At 45.2% G+C, this 20,635-nt stretch overlaps 1 protein-coding gene across 1 annotated transcript in view; it reads left to right on the plus strand.

Moving 5' to 3' along the window:
* Positions 1-3,630: 3,630 nt before the first annotated feature.
* ARPIN (actin related protein 2/3 complex inhibitor) overlaps positions 3,631-20,635 on the plus strand; it is a 34,649-nt gene continuing 17,644 nt past the window's right edge. Inside the window, exons 1-4 of the mRNA XM_073653223.1 lie at positions 3,631-3,866; positions 6,619-6,694; positions 12,296-12,428; positions 19,099-19,305. Coding sequence (XP_073509324.1) covers positions 3,775-3,866; positions 6,619-6,694; positions 12,296-12,428; positions 19,099-19,305 — 508 coding nt within the window. The 5' untranslated portion in view covers positions 3,631-3,774. The remainder of the gene's footprint in view (positions 3,867-6,618; positions 6,695-12,295; positions 12,429-19,098; positions 19,306-20,635) is intronic.

The raw sequence follows: 20,635 nt of genomic DNA on the forward strand, positions 1-20,635 counted from the left end.
TCCCCTCTCCTGCAGCCCCCTGTATACATGTATACTCGGTATATCCCCTCCTGCAGCCCCATGTATACTCTGTATATCCCCTCTCCTGCAGCCCCATGTATACATATACTCTGTATATCCCCTCTCCTGCAGCCCCCTGTATACTCTGTATATCCCCTCTCCTGCAGCCCCCTGTATACATGTACACTCTGTATATCGCCTCTCGTGCAGCCCCCTGCTTACATATACACTCTGTATATCCCCTCTCCCGCAGCCCCCTGTATACATATATACTCTGTATATCCCCTCTCCTGCAGCCCCCTGTATACATGTATACTCTGTATATGCCCTCTCCTGCAGCCCCCTGTATACTCTGTATATTCCCTCTCCTGCAGCCCCATGTATACATGTACAGTCATGGCCAAAAGTATTGAGAATGAGACAAATAGTAATTTTTCCAAAGTTTACTGCTTCATTTTTTGTAATGACAATTTGCATATACTCCTGAATGTCAAAGAGTGATCAGCTTAACAGCAATTACTGTACTTGCAAAGTCAATATTTGCCCAGAAAATGAACTTTAACCCCCAAAACACATTTCAACATCATTGCAGTCCTGCCTTAAAAGGAGCAGATAACATCGTTTTAGTGATTGATCCATTAACACAGGTGTGGGTGTTGATGAGGACAGGGCTGGCGATCAATCAGTCATGATTAAGTAAGAATGACATCACTGGACACTTTAAAAGGAGGCTGGTTCTTGGTATCATTGTTTCAGTTCAGTTAACCATGGTTATCTCTAAAGAAACACGTGCAGCCATCATTGCACTGCACAAAAATGGCCTAACAGGGAAGAGTATCGCAGCTACAAAGATTGCACCTCAGTCAACAATCTATCGCATCATCAAGAACTTCAAGGAGAGAGCTTCCATTGTTGTCAAAAAGGCTCCAGGGCGCCCAAGAAAGACCAGCAAGAGCCAGGACCGTATCTTAAAACTGTTTCAGCTGTGGGATCGGACTACCAGCAGTGCCGAGCTTGCTCAGGAATGGCAGCAGGCTGGTGTGAGTGCTTCTGCACGCACTGTGAGGCGGAGACTCTTTGAGCAAGGGCTGGTTTCAAGGAGGGCAGCAAAGAAGCCACTTCTCTCCAGAAAAAACATCAGGGACCAACTGATATTCTGCAAAAGGTACAGGGAGTGGACTGCTGAGGACTGGGGCAAAGTCATTTTCTCTGATGAATCCCCTTTTCGATTGTTTGGGACATCTGGAAAACAGCTTATTCGGAGAAGAAGAGGTGAGCGCTACCACCAGTCTTGTCTCATGCCAACTGTAAAGCATCCTGAAACCATTCATGTGTGAGGTTGCTTCTCAGCCAAGGGAATCGGCTCACTCACAGTCTTGCCTAAAAACACAGCCATGAATAAAGAATGGTACCAGAATGTCCTCCAAGAGCAACTTCTCCCAACCGTCCAAGAGCAGTTTGGCACCCAACAATGCCTTTTCCAGCATGATGGAGCACCTTGCCATAAAGCAAAGGTGATAACTAAATGGCTCATGGAACAAAACATAGAGATTTTGGGTCCATGGCCTGGAAACTCCCCAGATCTTAATCCCATTGAGAACTTGTGGTCAATCATCAAGAGACGGGTGGACAAACAAAAACTAACAAATTCTGGCAAAATGCAAGCATTGATTATGCAAGAATGGACTGCTATCAGTCAGGATTTGGTCCAAAAGTTGATTGAGAGCATGCCAGGGAGAATTACAGAGGTCTTGAAGAAGAAGGGGCAACACTGCAAATATTGACTTGCTGCATTAACTCATTCTGTCAATATAACCTATTGGTGCTCATAATATGATTGCAATTATATTTCTGTATGTGATATAAACATCAGACAAACACTAATAAAAACCAGAGGCCAGCAGATCATGTGAAAATATAATTTTGGTGTCATTCTCAAAACTTTTGGCCATGACTGTATACTCTGTATATCCCCTCTCCTGCAGCCCCATGTATACATGTATACTCTGTATATCCCCTCTCCTGCAGCCCCCTGTATATCCCCTCTCCTGCAGCCCCCTGTATGCTCTGTATATCCCCTCTCCTGCAGCCCCCTGTATATCCCCTCTCCTGCAGCCCCCTGTATACTCTGTATATCCCCTCTCCTGCAGCCCCCTGTATACTCTGTATATCCCCTCTCCTGCAGCCCCCTGTATACATGTATACTCTGTATATCCCCTCTCCTGCATACTCTGTATATCCCCCTCTCCTGCAGCCCCCTGTATACATGTATACTCTGTATATCCCCTCTCCTGCAGCCCCATGTATACATGTATACTCTGTATGTCCCCTCTCCTGCAGCCCCATGTATACATGTATACCCTGTATATCCCCTCTCCTGCAGCCCCCTGTATACTCTGTATATCCCCTCTCCTGCAGCCCCCTGTATATCCCCTCTCCTGCAGCCCCCTGTATACTCTGTATATCCCCTCTCCTGCAGCCCCCTGTATACATGTATACTCTGTATATCCCTTCTCCTGCAGCCCCCTGTATACATGTATACTCTGTATATCCCCTCTCCTGCAGCCCCCTGTATACATGCACACTCTGTATATCCCCTCTCCTGCAGCCCCCTGTATGCATATATACTCTGTAAATCCCCTCTCCTGCAGCCCCCTGTATACATGTACACTCTGTATATCCCCTCTCCTGCAGCCCCCTGTATACATGTACACTCTGTATATCCCCTCTCCTGCAGTCCCCTGTATACATGTACACTCTGTATATCCCCTCTCCTGCAGCCCCCTGTATACATGTACACTCTGTATATCTCCTCTCCTGCAGCCCCCTGTATACATGCATACTCTGTATATCCCCTCTCCTGCAGCCCCCTGTATACATGCATACTCTGTATATCCCCTCTCCTGCAGCCCCCTGTATACATGTATACTCTGTATATCCCCTCTCCTGCAGCCCCCTGTATACATGTACACTCTGTATATCCCCTCTCCTGCAGCCCCCTGTATACATGTACACTCTGTATATCCCCTCTCCTGCAGCCCCCTGTATACATGTACACTCTGTATATCCCCTCTCCTGCAGCCCCCTGTATACATGTATACTCTGTATATCCCCCACTCTTGCAGCCCCCTGTATACATGTATACTCTGTATATCCCCCTCTCCTGCAGCCCCTTGTATACTCTGTATATCCCCTCTCCTGCAGCCCCCTGTATACATGTATATCCTCTCTCCTGCAGCCCCCTGTATACTCTGTATATCCCGTCTCCTGCAGCCCCATGTATACTCTGTATATCCCCTCTCCTGCAGCCCCCTGTATACATGTATACTCTGTATATCCCCCTCTCCTGCAGCCCCCTGTATACATGTATACTCTGTATATCCCCCTCTCCTGCAGCCCCCTGTATACATGTATACTCTGTATATCCCCCTCTCCTGCAGCCCCCTGTATACATGTATACTCTGTATATCCCCCTCTCTGACTGATTCTCCAGCAGCCTCCAGTCCAGGAAGGAAGGAATGTGATCAGACCGTACTATGTGCGCTCAGTAGTAGGGGAGTCATGTGACGTGTTACAGACAGTATATCATGATATATATGTATACATGACATTCCAGCCTATATATTGAGTGTGGTGACGTAATACCCGGGGTGTACACCAGTGCTAATGTTATGTGCACATCCGGCTCCTGTCACCTCCACACCCGCCCGGATCACTGCCCTGCTCCCTCCGGCCTCTGACCGCAGCCTCTCTCAGTCCTGAACTGCTGTCACGATGAGCAGGATCTATCACGATAGCGCCCTGCAGAATAAGCCGGTGCACGATGAGCGGGTGCCCGGGGCCTGGCAGCCGGCCGCCCATCACAGGTATGAGGACGAGCTGCCCGGGTACGGGGGGCGGCCGCCCATCACAGGTATGAGGACGAGCTGCCCGGGTACGGGGGGCGGCCGCCCATCACAGGTATGAGGACGAGCTGCCCGGGTACAGGGGGCGGCCGCCCATCACAGGTATGAGGACGAGCTGCCCGGGTACGGGGGGCGGCCGCCCATCACAGGTATGAGGACGAGCTGCCCGGGTACAGGGGGCGGCCGCCCATCACAGGTATGAGGACGAGCTGCCCGGGTACAGGGGGCGGCCGCCCATCACAGGTATGAGGACAAGCTGCCCGGGTACAGGGGGCGGCCGCCCATCACAGGAATGAGGACGAGCTGCCCGGGTACAGGGGGCGGCCGCCCATCACAGGTATGAGGACGAGCTGCCCGGGTACAGGGGGCGGCCGCCCATCACAGGTATGAGGACGAGCTGCCCGGGTACAGGGGGCGGCCGCCCATCACAGGTATGAGGACGAGCTGCCCGGGTCCGGGGGGCGGCCGCCCATCACAGGTATGAGGACGAGCTGCCCGGGTACAGGGGGCGGCCGCCCATCACAGGTATGAGGACGAGCTGCCCGGGTACAGGGGGCGGCCGCCCATCACAGGTATGAGGACGAGCTGCCCGGGTACAGGGGGCGGCCGCCCATCACAGGTATGAGGACGAGCTGCCCGGGTACAGGGGGCGGCCGCCCATCACAGGTATGAGGACGAGCTGCCCGCGTACAGGGGGCGGCCGCCCATCACAGGTATGAGGACGAGCTGCCCGGGTACAGGGGGCGGCCGCCCATCACAGGTATGAGGACGAGCTGCCCGCGTACAGGGGGCGGCCGCCCATCACAGGTATGAGGACGAGCTGCCCGCGTACAGGGGGCGGCCGCCCATCACAGGTATGAGGACGAGCTGCCCGGGTACAGGGGGCGGCCGCCCATCACAGGTATGAGGACGAGCTGCCCGGGTAAAGGGGGCGGCCGCCCAGGTGTCCGCAGACCAGGGGGCCCATTACTTATTGCCTTCGCCTCCGCTTTTGGCGACATTTGCTGCATCTGCGCCTTTTTGAAGGTTATTTTGCAATTGATGAATCAGGTGAAAAAAAATCTAGAATTCCTAAACGAGAAGAAAGTCACGTGACACATAGAAACTAGGACTATGGTCACTAATGGAAAGAAGAATAAGGTGTAAATTAAACAGGCGAAACAAAACCCCAAAAACTGTACAAAAAAAGGCTCAAATGCAAAAATGAGCTGGAGACAAGTGACTAAATGAAAGTGATGTCTCCTGGGCTGTGGGAGAGATTAGCAGAACACCTTTATACAGTCAGCAGACGCCTGGTGCCGGTCCCATATCGGACTACAGTGCACGGTGGGTAGTCTGGCCATGGCTCATCAGCCTCAGAGATGTGAACCTGTCACGCTTGGGTAGGGAGAGCCGCCGCGGCTAGTCCGTGCTCAGATCGGTTGTACGGTCGCCCGAATGAGCCCATAGATCAGGACCCCACAGCCATATGGCAATCATGATGTCCAATGTCAGACAAATGACAGCTAAAGAACAGTGCCACAGATGTGTCTGCATATGAGATCGCTGACAGTGACTAAGCTTATGTATCATTATGCATTGCTTATCATATTCCTCAGCGCTTACAGACATTATCGGCACTGTCCCCATTGAGGCTCACAATCTAGATTCCCTATCAGTATGTCTTTGGAGTGTGGGAGGAAACCGGAGAGTCCTTGGTGGGACTTGAACCCAGGACCCCAGCACTGTAAGGCTGCTGTGCTAACCACTGATCCACTGTGCTGCCCACAAGCTTTATGTGCAATTAGAGACCAAACATATTCATACACGATGTGTCCGCACTCTGCGATTAATGAATACGTAAACTCCACTCTTGCTGTTCAAAAAACATCCAACCATCCACTAAATATGGATGATCCTTATCACTAAGGTCCTAACCTCTCCATGTGCCAAACCAGGCGTCATCTGAGCTGGGGGAGTGAAACAAAACCAGACACAGCTCCCAATTGCATCCTTGTCTGGGAAGGATGGGCAGATAACAGCGCTGGAGGGGCCGCATTCTCCAATATATACTACAAAAAAGGACCCGCACTACTTTAGTAATGTTTGCATATGGCCACAGCACATTGATGCACCTGGACATTAGTGTTATCCTCACATCTTTCCCAGAAAGGTTGTAATTGTGAGCGGTGTGCCTGGTCCCTTCACTTGACCAAGTTTAGATGAGACCTGACTTGGCACATGGAGTAGTAGGATATTAGTGATAGAGACCCTCCATATTTAGGAACACCTTGTACGAAGTCTTTACTTTTTTAACATTTACAGCAATATTGGAGCTCATGTATTCATTAATCAATCATATATATATATGTATATGTTCATACATAGAAGATAGCTGTCATCCAAATGCTACTTCCCCATAAACTTGAGCGTCACATCAGCCAAGCGTGCATATACTGGCATAGAGAGGCAAAGGCCACTACCAGCAGCTCTTACTCTCTGAGGCAACAAAGGCTCAGGCATAATGAAACCCAATCCTGCTGTCGGTCCCCCCCATCCCCCATCCCCCAATCTACTATCGCCCCCACCCCATCATTTACTGTCAGCTCACCCCTATGTAAAGTAGACTCTTCATGGGATTTATCTGACAGGTTAACAGGAGAACTAATGTTTCCATAAATGCAGGATGTATATTCGCTGTGGATTATTGTCACCTGTATATTTTGTTTTCTAGTGGACCAGGCATTCTTCTGGAAGGGGCACTAGTGGATTACTCTCGCCATAGTATCACAGACATCAGTGGGAAGAAGGTGAGCAGACCGTTCATTAAATCCTTCCGACTATCTTCCGCCGCTTCTACAGCAGTATGGGGGGCTTTCCTCTGAGCAGGTGTTTTATTTGATTTACGGTAAAGAACACTGCTGTGTTTGAAGAATGACATTTTATCCATATTTTATTTGTAGCATCACATATGTAAATGAGGCAGGACTAGTCTGGCCGGGTGTCACTTTTCCTAGGCTAGCCTGACCTCAGATCTTCTAAGTACGCCCCCCTGGGCATGATTGACAGTTTTCATTCAGTCTCCGTCTTGGTAGGACCATCATGCAGGTGGTTAATCACGATTAGGCTATGAAAGAATGGTTAGAAGATCCAACAGGATTAGTCCAGGGAAAGAGATGCCCCACCTGACTAGTCCACCTGACTAGTCCTAGTTATGTGCATATGCAACGCTGCAGAGAAAAGTTAATTCCTCACACACAGCAGCATTAATAATCGCATAAAACACCTTATTAGAAGGAAGAAATCTACAACTGCACCGCTATAGTAGCAATTGGAGACAGTCAGAGAATTTGACAGGTTCCTTTTAAAGTGGTAATCCAGGACTTTGCTTACTTTTCCCATTTGGGGCTAAGAATGTACAGGCAGGTAGTTACTAACTACCTGCCTGGCGCTGATCTCTGCCGGCTCACAGCGGTCATGGGCCGCTCCTACTGGTAATTCTGTTGCTTCCGGTGACGTCACATTGGCAGAGCAGTTTCTTTTCTTCCGTTCTCCTCTGTCAACAAGGAGCTACCTACTGGTTAAGAAAGAGGAGGTGGTGCTGGGTGGAGAATAGAGCTGGAGTGACAGAGGCATCATATCTACCATAGCCCTTAAGCGTCACTTGCATATCAGTTTAAGCACTGATTTCTCAGTAATGAAGGAACGAACTGGCTATATCAATGTATTGCTGGACTTGTCTTTGAAAAAGCTACGGTGTGCTATCCTGCTGACAGATTCCTGTTGCTGACTTCACCATGAGGGTCCATAACACCATGCTCACTCACCGTGTGTATGCCCATGGACATATTTTCACACGACTCCATCCAATTATGGAGTATTAACCCTGTGTATGCTCACAGGGCAGATGATGATCTTAGATGTCCTCCTTGGCATAGTTATACTCATTTATAAGCAGTATAGGGAAAACAGAAAAGTTTGATTTCTTTTCTAATTATCCATTAGGGGCCATCAGATTGTCCATCAACCTTGTTATCTGGCTTTTCCTATGTGCAGCTTGTGCGGTACACGGACACGGCTTTCTCTCCATTCTCCTGGGTAGTTGGGGTTATAGGGCACATTCTGGTGTATGGGCCCCTGCTAGAAGTACCTCTGTACGGCTCTGTCATACAAAGGTTGTTTGCTCAGTGTTCAGCTGGAATAGTGATTAATCAGGACTGGAGTGAGGTCTACAGATTGCACTAAGGAGGCTAGGTTTACCCAAATAGTCCTCTTTTGTATTTCAGATGTCTTGCAGTCAGGCGTCAGTATGTTTTATTGATTTTTCGCTGTACAATGACATCTACATGAGTTTGTAAATGGCACAGTGAATACGGCGCTGCTGAGCCAGGAAGATCAATTCTACTGCTTACAAGCAATCACTTGTGTGTTCTCTGATGTTCACTCGCCTGACATGTTCTTTTGTTTTTTTGCTGTTTGTTTTATTTTTTTTTTTTATTTCTATATGTATTAAAGTGAATCTGCCATGGGGATTTACCCCTTTAATGCATGAGGGGCACTTTATCAGACACCTAATAATGTTTTTAATCATGCCTTTATTACAAGTAAATGTTAAAGAAGTTGTACAGTACTTTATATTACCCCCCCCCCCCTAATGTATCCCCCCAGGGCCCCTGAGGATTTTTGTAATTACCTTACGTTGCTGATAATGCCTGTGAGCGGCGCTATCGGTGGCATCACGTGACCCCCCACTGACGTCACGACAAGTGAGGCGTGTCTCAGCACTGGGGTCCCCGCGGTGGCTGCTGGGCTGTGGGTGGGGTTGCTCCCTGCGTCACACCCAGTGCGCTTTCCCAATGAATGGGGAGAGGCAGAGCGCGCGGTGGATGCTGGGTGTGAAGCGGGGGGGTAACCCCACCCACAACCCAGCAGCCACCTGGAACGCGGAATGCAAAGACCCTTGGCTGCTGCCAGGACTTGTCGTGACGTCAGCGGATGTCAGCGCCAGCTGCAGCCGGGGATTACATGATGCCTGTGAGCGGCCAGTGATAGCGCCCCTCACAGGCAGTATCTGCAACGTAAGGTAATTACAAAAATCCTTGGGGAGGGGGGATATAACGTACTGGACCACCCCTTTAAGTGCTGTCTGGAAAAAAAAATTCCCTTTTCTCCTCCTCTTTACGCTGGTTTGTCCGTCATGCTTTTGTAGGCGTGATACCAGTGAAAAGCAGAGATGGGTGATGGTGGTCCAGGACTAGCGAGACAGAGATCAAACTAAGCGCTTCAAATTGAGCATGGTGTTAGTCTGTTCTGGATATAACATCGGCCCAGCGATGGGGAACTAGGTCCTGTAATCATCTTTTTCATAAGTAAAATGAGATGCAAATAAGTTTTCTGAATTGTTCGAGCTGACGGCAGCTTCACAGAGTCATTGACACACAATAATGGGATAGAGCAGGGGTGGGCAATTAATTTTCCTGAGGGGCCACATGAGAGACCGTGACTGTTGTGGAGGCTGAACCAATAGGCTAAAATTTATTCTACTCAATATTAATATTAACATATTAATTGTATCACGTAATATTGAGCAGAATTAAGTATGCTGACATCCCCCTACATACTGTATGAGTCCCTACACACCACTCCCATATACAGTATGAGCCCATATACGGTATGAGCCCACACACTGCACCCCCATATACGGTATGAGCCCACTCACTGCACCCCCATATACGGTATGGGCCCACTCACTGCACCCCCATATACGGTATGAGCCCACTCACTGCACCCCCATATACGGTATGGGCCCACTCACTGCACCCCCATATACGGTATGAGCCCACTCACTGCACCCCCATATACGGTATGAGCCCACACACTGCACCCCTATATACCGTATGAGCCCACACACTGCACCCCTATATACAGACACACATTCACACACATAAAACTAAACCCCTTATACCTTACTCCCATTTCCCCGGCGCTCTGCTTCGATCTTTGCTGTGTGCACTGACTCTCCGCACAGCAGACGTGATGTAGTGATATAATCACGTCTGCTGTCTCAGTCGCCCACTCTGAATGATGGAAGAAGGACCTAGTGGCTCCCTCCTCCATCATTATTTTCATTGGTATTTGAATCCTAAAGATGTAGACAGTGCTGTCATCGGGATGCCGGGCGGGGGAGGGCGGCTGCATTGTGCGACCCGTAGGCCAGTGTTTTCCGCCCTTCGGCTGTCTCAGTCCGCGGGCCAGACTGGAACAGTCAGAGAGCCGGATGTGGCCTGTGGGCCACACTTTGCCCGGGTCTGGGATAGAGCGCCCACATTATAGATTTCAGATGGCAATGTTGCTTTTGCAGAATACGCCATAATTTTTGAAGCCATACTTGAGTGGTTTAAAAAATTGTGACAAATATATTTTTTGCATACTCCCGCCACAATCTACTATAGACATGCTACATGCATAAATTTGGTAAGTGTGAAAGCACCCTCGGTGTTAGTGTCAGGTTAACTCTCAATTTAAAGGAAACAAAAATGCCTAAAGAGATTGGGAAATCCACAGCCAGTGAGACATTTCTGGGCAAACTCCTTTTTAAAGGGGTTGCCGGGTTTGGCAAGAAAATCTACAGTCACTATATGTGATTGCCGATTTGTGAATCCTCAGTGTGCGCTGTCAGGATTCTCTGGTGCTGGGTGCGGGCGGTCATGTGATCGCAAGTATACAATATGCATACACCCCACCACATTCCAACTAGACGTACGTTTTACAAGTGAATTGAACAAGGCCACACACGTCTAGTCAGAATGCAGCCGGAAGTATGCAACCGCCCGGTTTTGCCTCCGGTATGGGAGAATCCTGACAGCGCGTGAATATTTAATTTCACAATACTTGTCGGTATACAATATTTTTTGTTGTTCCATTGTCTGTGTAGATATAGAGATTGTCTGGTTTGCCGACTCTAGAACACGCAACATATAATTGTCCTTGTGAGAAGCAATCCGTGTCTAGATATAAACCGCACAATTCTAAAAATTGGCCCTGAGCTTTGTTAATGGTGATTGCAAACGCCAATCGAATTGGGAATTGCAATCTCTTAAATTGAAATGACATATCTGTTGGAATCATAGGAATGTGAGGAATGAGGACATCTTCACCTTTGAAACGTCGTGTCAAGATTGTTGCTTCAACGACGTTGCTCATTAATTGTTTTACTGCAAGCCGTGTGCCGCTGCAAAGCTTTGGCTGGTTGATATTTCGCTGCATGATAATTGGCACGCCAATGTTCAATTGCAGTACGTGCGGTGGCATCCCTGGCAGATCGAGTGAGTTCAAAAATTCTGCTGGATAATTAACCGCTTAATCTGCTTCCACAACAGTGTCGATGGACTTATACGTGACTGCCTCGCTTTGAATGTTAGACTGAATAATATTGTTAAGTTCGTAGACGTCTTTGTTCTTGGCCGCAAGAATGGCTCGTTCTCTCAGCCAATCGTGATTCTTATAATATTTTTTCAACCAATTGTTCTTTTGACGTCACTAAATTGCAGAAGTTATGAGGCAATGAAATTCGTCCTGAGGTCAGATCAACCGACACCTTTCCGTTCCCAATTTCCAGCAATTGATGTGAGAATTTTTCAGCTGATTGATCGTTTTGCAGCTGGACACGCATATTTGTAGTTAATATTAACGTCTTTATGTGTCGCCACAAAGTAGAGTATTTCAGGCAAGCATTTATTTCATCCGCTGGTGTCGATCGAGGAATTACAGGTAACGTTTACCTGAAATCTCCTGCAAGCAATATTAATGCGTTCCCAAATGGTCTGATGTTTCCACGTAAATCTTGCAATGATCGCTGAAGGGCCTCGAGCGATTTTTCTTTTTTTTTTTGTGCGCCATTGTGCATTGCTGGTATATAAAAACATAGTAGGTATATACAGGGCTGTGGAGTCGGTATAAAATGGACCGACTCCTATTCCTAAAATTTTATATAATAAATTGGGTACAGTAGTTCAATGCAGTTTGTGGGGAATATTTTTTCATAACAATTTGGGAAAGTTCTGAAATGTCCTATGCCTGATCTAAGGGTCTAGACTTTTAGCTGAGATGAATCTGTGCTACAGTAGATTTAACACTTAAACATGAGCCATGTATGAGGGAGTCGGAGTCGTGGAGTCATGGAAATTGAGGAGTCGGAGGTTTGGCTTAGCCTTGGGTATATAAAACATGCGTGTATTCGAATGCAACATTGTGTCAAAATTTCAAAGCAATCGGTGAAGAACTTTCGGAGATTTAAGATTTTGAACAAACAAACATTTACATTTTTATTTATATAGATAGAAGATAGATAGGTATGGCTTTCATCCCTGTGTTTTTGATATGACCGTCCTTCTTATCTTCTGGTATACTAGGAACGATGGTACATTCTCTACATGAGACCAAGCACGATACATCGAAGGAAGTTTGACAGTAAAGGGAACGAAATTGAGCCTAACTTTAGTGACACAAAGAAGGTGAACACTGGCCATCTCATGTCGTCTTACAGTAGGTATTACACACTAATATTAATTTTAGCACTATTGAGTAATACTATATATTGTAACTATAACTGTAAAAAAATATTTTTACTAAATCATACCTAGTATTCATTCTACTGAGAAGGAAAGGCAGTCACTAAGATTACGTAAGGGTTTAGTATCTTTAGTAGCTTTATTTAAAACATGACAGGCTAAAAAGAGACCAAAACTGAAGTGTCAAAAAAATGCAATGAAAAAAATGCAAGTAACCAAATTTAGCTAATAGGTGCAGTGATGCTGCGGCATCAAAAACTCACAAAATACTTGTGGGAACTTGGCCTAAAGGGAATTTGTCATCAGGTTTTTGCTAGCATAATGTACAGTCAGAGACCCTGATTCCAGCGATGTATCTCTTACTGGGCTGCTTTCTGTAGTTTCAATAAAATCTCTGTTTTATCAACAAGATATTATCACTCCAGTCTAGAGGACAAGTAAACCTGTCGGCATGTAGTCCTCCATGTTCACAGGCTCTATATAACCGGTCCCCTACACTGATTGGCCATTTTCTGTGTACACTGTGCATAGGCAGAAAGCTCCCAATCAGTGGTGTGGGTGGGGTTATACAGAGTTCAGCATTCAGAGAATCGGTAGATCTGCAGCAGATAAATCAGTTTTTAATCAAAAGTGCAGTAAGTTATCTGCAGTAGATAAAACAGTGATTTTATCAAATGGGACAGCAAGTAACCCAGTAAGTGACACATCCCTAGAATCAGGTTCTTTGCACTGACATCATAGTAGTAAAAACCTGGGGAAAGATTCCCTTCAAAGATATGGAGTGGTATTGAGTGTTCTGGATATAAACTAATAGTCAGATATTTTTTTGATGCTACATCTCCAACTTTCTGTGGTCATTGAGGTTTCTCTATTTAAGCCTCAACATACCTGACAACAATTAAAACCAAAGTAAAAGAGAAAATTTAAGATCTCGTCCCATTCTGCCCACTACTGTCCCCAAATCAGCTTAAAAATCCCTCTTTATACAAATTTGCATAAGCCATTAACATTGTAATATCTAGGTCAGTGGACAACCCCTTTTTAAATGCTACAGTCCCCCATTTAAAATAAAAATAGCCATATACTCACTTGAGCGCTCCAGCCCATCAGCGGACACATTACAACACTGCTATTAATGCAGATTTTCCAGGTGATTACATTTTTTTTCTGTGGGAAAAAAAAATCTGCATAAATGTGTGAACCTATCCTAACACTTTAGAATTTTCTGAACGTGTCAGATTTGTGCAGTAGATGAGCGCTGGGTCAGTGAACCATTTGCTGGGTCTCATATCTATCGGAGTGCAAAATCTGAAAATTGTATAACCCCTATAAGATTTTTTTTCACAACACATTGTAAAATTACCACCTCGCACATTACAATTTTGGGCGTTTAACATTTTATAAAATAGGCACGTAAATTCATATTTGTGGCTATAAAACAAGCAAAAGCGGAGGCTCTAAATTCAGAACGTGCAGAGTTCATATATGTCACTTAGGTCTGTGTCTACATCATGCATGTCAAACTCTGGCCCATTGGCCAAATCTGGCCCACAGGGTGGTTATTTTTGGCCGGCGACACAAAAACCGCCACCCCTATGTGGGGCCATTATACTGTGTGGAGGACTGTGTGAGGCCGATTATATACTGTATGGGGGACTATGCAGGGCCATTATACTGTATAGAATCATAGAATCATAGAATGGTAGAGTTGGAAGGGACCTCCTGGGTCATCTGGTCCAACCCCCTGCTCAAAGCAGGATTCACTAGATCATCTCAGACAGATGTCTGTCCAGCCTCTGTTTGAAGACTCCATTGAAGGGGAACTCACGACCTCTCGTGGCAGCCTGTTCCACTCATTGATCACCCTAACTGTCAAAAAGTTTTTTCTAATATCTAATCTGTGTCTCCTCCCATTTAGTTTCATCCCATTGCTTCTAGTCTTTCCTTGTGCAAATGAGAATAAAGATGATCTTTCTACAATGTGACAGCCCTTGACATATTTGTAGACAGCTATTAAGTCTCCTCTCAGTCTTCTTTTTTGCAAGCTAAACATTCCCAAATCCTGCAACCGTTCCTCATAGGACATGGTTTGCAGACCAGTCACCATTCTGGTCGCTCTTCTCTGAACTTGCTCCAGTTTGTCTATGTCTTTTTTAAAATGTGGTGCCCAAAACTGTACACAGTATTCCAGATGAGGTCTGACCAAAGAGGAGTAAAGACCGATAAAGACTTCACGTGATCTAGACTGTATGCTTCTGTTAATACATCCCAGAATTGTATTTGCCTTTTTTGCTGCTGCATCACACTGTTGACTCATGTTCAGTCTATGATCTATTAGTATACCCAAGTCTTTTTCACATGTACTGTTGCTTAGCTCTATTCCTCCCATTCTGTATATGCTTTTTTCATTTTTATTGCCCAGATGTAGTACTTTGCATTTTTCCCTGTTAAAAACCATTCTGTTGGTTGCTGCCCACTGCTCCAGTTTATTTAGGTCTTTTTGAATCCTCTCTCTCTCTTCTCTAGTATTAGCTATCCCTCCTAGCTTTGTGTCATCAGCAAATTTAATCAGTTTACCCTCAATTCCTTCATCTAAATCATTGATAAAGATGTTGAACAATACAGGTCCCAGGACGGAGCCCTGTGGTACCCCACTTGAGACATTCATCCAGCTGGATGTGAAGCCATTTACAACCACCCTTTGAGTCCGATCACTAAGCCAGTTATGAATCCACCTAACAGTTGCCTGGTCCATTGCATACTTGGTCATTTTTTCAATAAGGATGGTGTGAGATACTTTGTCAAATGCTTTGCTGAAGTCAAGATATACTATATCTACAGCATTCCCTGATCCACCCAGTCAGTGATTCTGTCATAGAAGGAAATTAAATTAGTCTGACATGACTTGTTAGTTACAAACCCATGCTGACTCTGGTTAATCACTTCATTCTTATCCAAGTACTTACATACATGTTGTTTAATAATTTGTTCAAAGATCTTTCCTGGTATAGAAGTCAGACTCACCGGCCTATAGTTCCCTGGGTCCACCTTCTTCCCCTTTTTGAAGATAGGAACAACGTTTGCTCTTCTCCAGTCTTCTGGGACTTCTCCTGTTCTCCAAGAATTTTCAAAGATTATGGAGAGTGGTTCTAAAATTTCTTCTACGATCTCCTTCAGTACTCTGGGGTGTAATTCATCTGGACCTGGAGACTTGAACTCATTTATGTTAGCTAAATATTCCCTCACAATCTTTCTGTTTACAGATAACTTGGATTCCTCTATTCCTTTAAAAGGACAGTGAAGATCAGTTGATGTTACATTTTCTTTCTGAGAGAAAACAGATGCAAAATAGGAATTAAAAAGTTCGGCCTTCTCAACATCCTCTCTTACCATTTCTCCATTTTCATCCTGTAAAAATCCTATAGCATCTTTGACTTTTCTTTTACTTTTGACATACCCCCAAAATCCTTTTTTATTGCTTTTGACATCTCTTGCAAGCCTTAATTCATTGTCAGCTTTAGCTAACCTGATACGTGCCCTGCAGGATCTGCAGACTGCATTATAATCTTCTTTAGATATGCCTCCCTCTTTCCATTTAATAAACATTTCTTTATTTCTTTTTAGCATGTGTTTAAGTTCTGTGTTCATCCATCCTGGTTTCCTTAAATGCTTCCCATTCTTCCTACTTTTCGGGATTGTTAACGATTGTGCTTTGAGAATCTCATTTTTAAAAATTTCCCATCCTTCCTGGACATTTTTGTCCTTAAGGACATCCAGCCATTGGATTCCTCCTATTCTCTTTCTGAGTCTCTTAAAATCTGCCTTTCTAAAATCAAACCTTGAAGTTTGAGTCTTCACATGTCTTCCTCCTCTAGTTATCCAAAATTCTATAATAGCATGATCGCTGCCTCCTAGGGTCCCAGCCACCTTTACCTCCTCAACCATTTCCTCCCTGTTTATAAGGATTAGATCCAAAGTAGCAGATCCCCTTGTTTTCTCCCCTACCTTTTGGAAGATAAAGTTGTCAGCAAGAGAGGATAAGAATTTGCTTGACCTGTTAGTTTTACTTGAGAGAGATTCCCAACAAATGTCTGGATAGTTGAAATCTCCCATGACCACTACGTCATATTTTTTGGAGAACTTGGTCGTTTGATACATAAAGAGTTCATCCATATCTTCAGCTTGCCCAGGTGGCCTGTAGTAAATGCCTACAATGGTGTCCTTTCCGTTGTTCTCTCCTTGTATTCTTACCCAAACAGTTTCCACAGAACTCCCAGTCTCTGAAGCTTCAATCTCTGTGCAGATATACGCTTTTCTAACATACAATGCGACACCTCCTCCTCGTTTATCAAGTCTGTTTCTTGCAAATAAGTTGTAGCCTTTTAGCCTTTTATTCCAATCATGTGTATCGTCCCACCAAGTTTCAGTGATTCCAATGACATCATATTCCTTTTCCTGCATTAGTAGTTCCAATTCTCCTTGTTTGTTGCCCATGCTTTGTGCATTTGTATAAAAACATTTTAGTTTGTGATTGGTTTCTCTTCCTCCCATATTTTTATTATTTAAATTGTTTTGTCTTTGTTCTTCCTTTCCACTTCCAGTAGCAGAGATCTCAATAGTATTTGTCAGCTGTATGGCTTTTTCTGGCCTTTTGCTTCCCTTCCCACATTGTTCTAGTTTAAAGCTCTCCTGATGAGTGTAGCAAGGCGACTTCCAAATACATGTTTTCCAGTCTTCGTAAGGTGCACCCCATCTCTAGCAAGTAGTCCATGGTATAGGTAATTCATTCCGTGATCCAGAAATCCAAATCCTTGTTGACGGCACCATCGACGTAGCCAGTTGTTCACCTGTAGAATCTTATTCCACCTCATTGTTCCATGGCCATCCACTGGGAGGATGGATGAGAAGACCACCTGCGCTCCCAATTCTTTCACTTTCTTGCCTAAGTCTTCAAAGTCACTGCAGATGGTTTCCAGGTCCTTTCCTGCGGTGTCATTTGTCCCCACATGTATTAGCAGGAATGGGTAGTGATCTGTAGGTCTGAAGAGTCTTGATATCCTGTCAGACACATCTTTAATTTTTGCTCCTGGAAGACAGCACATTTCTCTTGAGGTTATGTCTGGTCTGCAGATAGCGGCCTCTGTTCCTCTTAACAGGGAATGCCCCATGACCACCACTCTCCGTTTTTTCTTCACAACATTCTTCTTTCTCCATCCAGGAGGATTCTGAGGGCTTACAAGGTTATTCATTGTGGACAAAGTCTTATCTTGCTGTATTTCTTCGTGTTTCTCCTGCGTGAGAGCCTGGTACTGGTTCCTGAGCAGTATGGGTGCTGACTGCCTCTCGATCCTCCTGCTTCTGTGGGTCACATGCTTCCATTCCTCTGTTTCGTCAGGTGCAGTTCGAATTTCTTCTCTTTCTGAATCATGAAGAGATAATTCTGCTCTGTCTAAGAACTCTTCACCTTCCTTAATGATTTTCAAGGTAGTTAACCTCTCTTCTAGATTTCGCAACTTTTCCTCCAACAGGGACACAAGCTTGCATTTCTGGCATGTGAAGTTTGGCTTTTCCACTGGCAAGTCTGTGAACATGTAGCAGGATATGCAGCTCACCAAATGGCTCCTGGACTCTTCCATGTTCTTATTGTTAATGTTCTGAAAACAGTGAAAAAAGCTTAAAAAAAAAGCTTCAAAATGCTTGGTTTACCGATGTCCTGTTTTCAGCTCCAACAGCCAAAATCCAGTGTTCTTTGAGCTCGCGGAGACTCTTCACTTACCCTAAAATGCAGTGGGAATATGCAAATTATCTCCTCAGGACTCCTCCCCTGGTTTGGAGGACTGTATGGAGGACTGTGGGGCCCATTATACTGTATGGAGGACTGTGTGAGGCCGATTATACTGTATGGAGGACTATATGGGGCCCATTATACTGTATGGAGCACTATGTGGGGCCCATTATTCTGTATGGAGGACTGTGAGGCCCATTATACTGTATGGAGGACTATATGGGTCCCATTACACTGTGTGGAGGACTATATGGGTCCCATTACACTGTGTGGAGGACTATGTGGGGCCCATTATACTGTATGGAGGACTATGTGGGGCCCATTATACTGTATGGAGGACTATTTGGGGCCATTATACTGTGTGGAGAACTATGTGGGACCCATTATACTGTATGGAGGACTGTGTGGGACCCATTATTCTGTATGGAGGACTATGTGGGACCCATTATTCTGTATGGAGGACTGTGAGGCCCATTATACTGTATGGAGGACTATGTGGTGCCCATTATACTGTATGGAGGACTATGTGAGGCCCATTATTCTCTATGGAGGACTATGTGAGGCCCATTATACTGTATGGAGGACTATGTGGTGCCCATTATACTGTATGGAGGACTATGTGAGGCCCATTATTCTCTATGGAGGACTATGTGGGGTCCATTATTCTGTATACCAGTTTGTCCAAGTTTTTCATTTTGGCCCGCTGTGTGTTTGAGTTTGACAATACTGGTCTACATGAACATATTTTCACAACTTATTAGAAGTGTAGAGAGCAGAAATCTCCATAATGTAAATCCTCTACAGTATTGAAATGAGGTGTCACAATCGTTTACAGTAATAACTATATTTTCTTTACTAGAGGTGGAAGCAAAAGGTGAGACCGACAGACTCCAGACAGAAGAGCTGCAACGTCTTATTAACAAGGAGGAGTTGCTGAAAATCAGTCTGAGGTTTACCCCCAAAGACAGCTTTGCATTTTGGCTGCCAGAAGCCGAAATGGAGAAGACCGAGCTTGAGTTTGGTGAACAGCTACGAGTGAAAACCCTGGGAGACGGACCATTCATATGTAAGGTCATTGCCCTAATAATACAGAATACTCTCTGCAGAAGCGCTTCCCTAACTTCTCCAACATCTTAGATTCTTTTTGCTTTGTTAACTGCTTTATTGTTGGCTCGAATCTATAAAGCCTGACCATCAGCTGCTACACATACAGTGGGGAAAAAATTTATTTAGTCAGCCACCAATTGTACAAGTTCTCCCACGTAAAAAGATGAGAGAGGCCTGTAATTGACATCATAGGTAGACCTCAACTATGAGAGACAAAATGAGAAAACAAATCCTGAAAATCACATTGTCTGATTTGGAAAGAATTTTTTTTCACATTTTGGTGGAAAATAAGTATTTGATCAATTACAAAAGTTCATCTCAATACTTTGTTATATATCCTTTGTTGGCAATGACAGAAGTAAGACGTTTTCTGTAGGTCTTCACAAGGTTGGCACACACTGTTGCTGGTATGTTGGCCCATTCCTCCATGCAGATCGCCTCTAGAGCAGTGATGTTTTGGAGCTGTCACTGGGCAACATGGACTTTCAACTCCCTCCAAAGGTTTTTTATAGGGTTTAGATCTGAAGACTGGCTAGGCAACTCCAGGACCTTGAAATGCTTCTTACGAAGCCACTCCTTTGTTGCCCTGGCGGAGTGCTTGGGATCATTGTCATGCTGAAAGACCCAGACACGTTTCATCTTCAATGCCCTTGCTGATGGAAGGAGGTTTGCACTCAAAATGTCACAATACATGGCCACATTCATTCTTTCATGTACACGGATCAGTTGTCCTGGTCCCTTGGCAGAGAAACAGCCCCAAAGCATGATGTTGCCACCCCCATGCTTCACAGTAGGTATGGTGTTCTTTGGATGCAACTCAGCATTCTTTCTCCTCCAAACACGACGAGTTGTGTTTCCACTAAACAGTTCTACTTTGGTTTCATCTGACCATATGACATTCTCCTAATGCGGGGGCATTTATGCATATAGCATTTATGCATACTTTATCAAAGTGCCATAGTTTATCAAAGTGCCACGGCAGTTAGATATGGCAGTTGGACAGGGCAGGAGACAGGTAAGACATGCAAGACAATTAAAGAAACTTGTTTCCAGGTCATCTGTTTTGCAAACCGTATTCACCATTTGTATTTGTGCCATTTATATTCTGGCTGCTACAATCATCCACATTCACCGTTCTCCCACAAATTCGGCACAGTTCATCTATATTAACCCCTCTCTCCTCTCATCTCCTATGTACAGCTGTCATGCTCTCTTCACAATGTTATACCACACAGATCCATTCATTCCCACCATACAACACAGGAAACGCTCTCACAAATCACTCAACC

This window comes from Phyllobates terribilis, unplaced genomic scaffold, assembly GCF_046119375.1.
Source record: "Phyllobates terribilis strain yellow unplaced genomic scaffold, ASM4611937v1 Scaffold_11__3_contigs__length_659146591, whole genome shotgun sequence".
NCBI lineage: Eukaryota > Metazoa > Chordata > Amphibia > Anura > Dendrobatidae > Phyllobates > Phyllobates terribilis.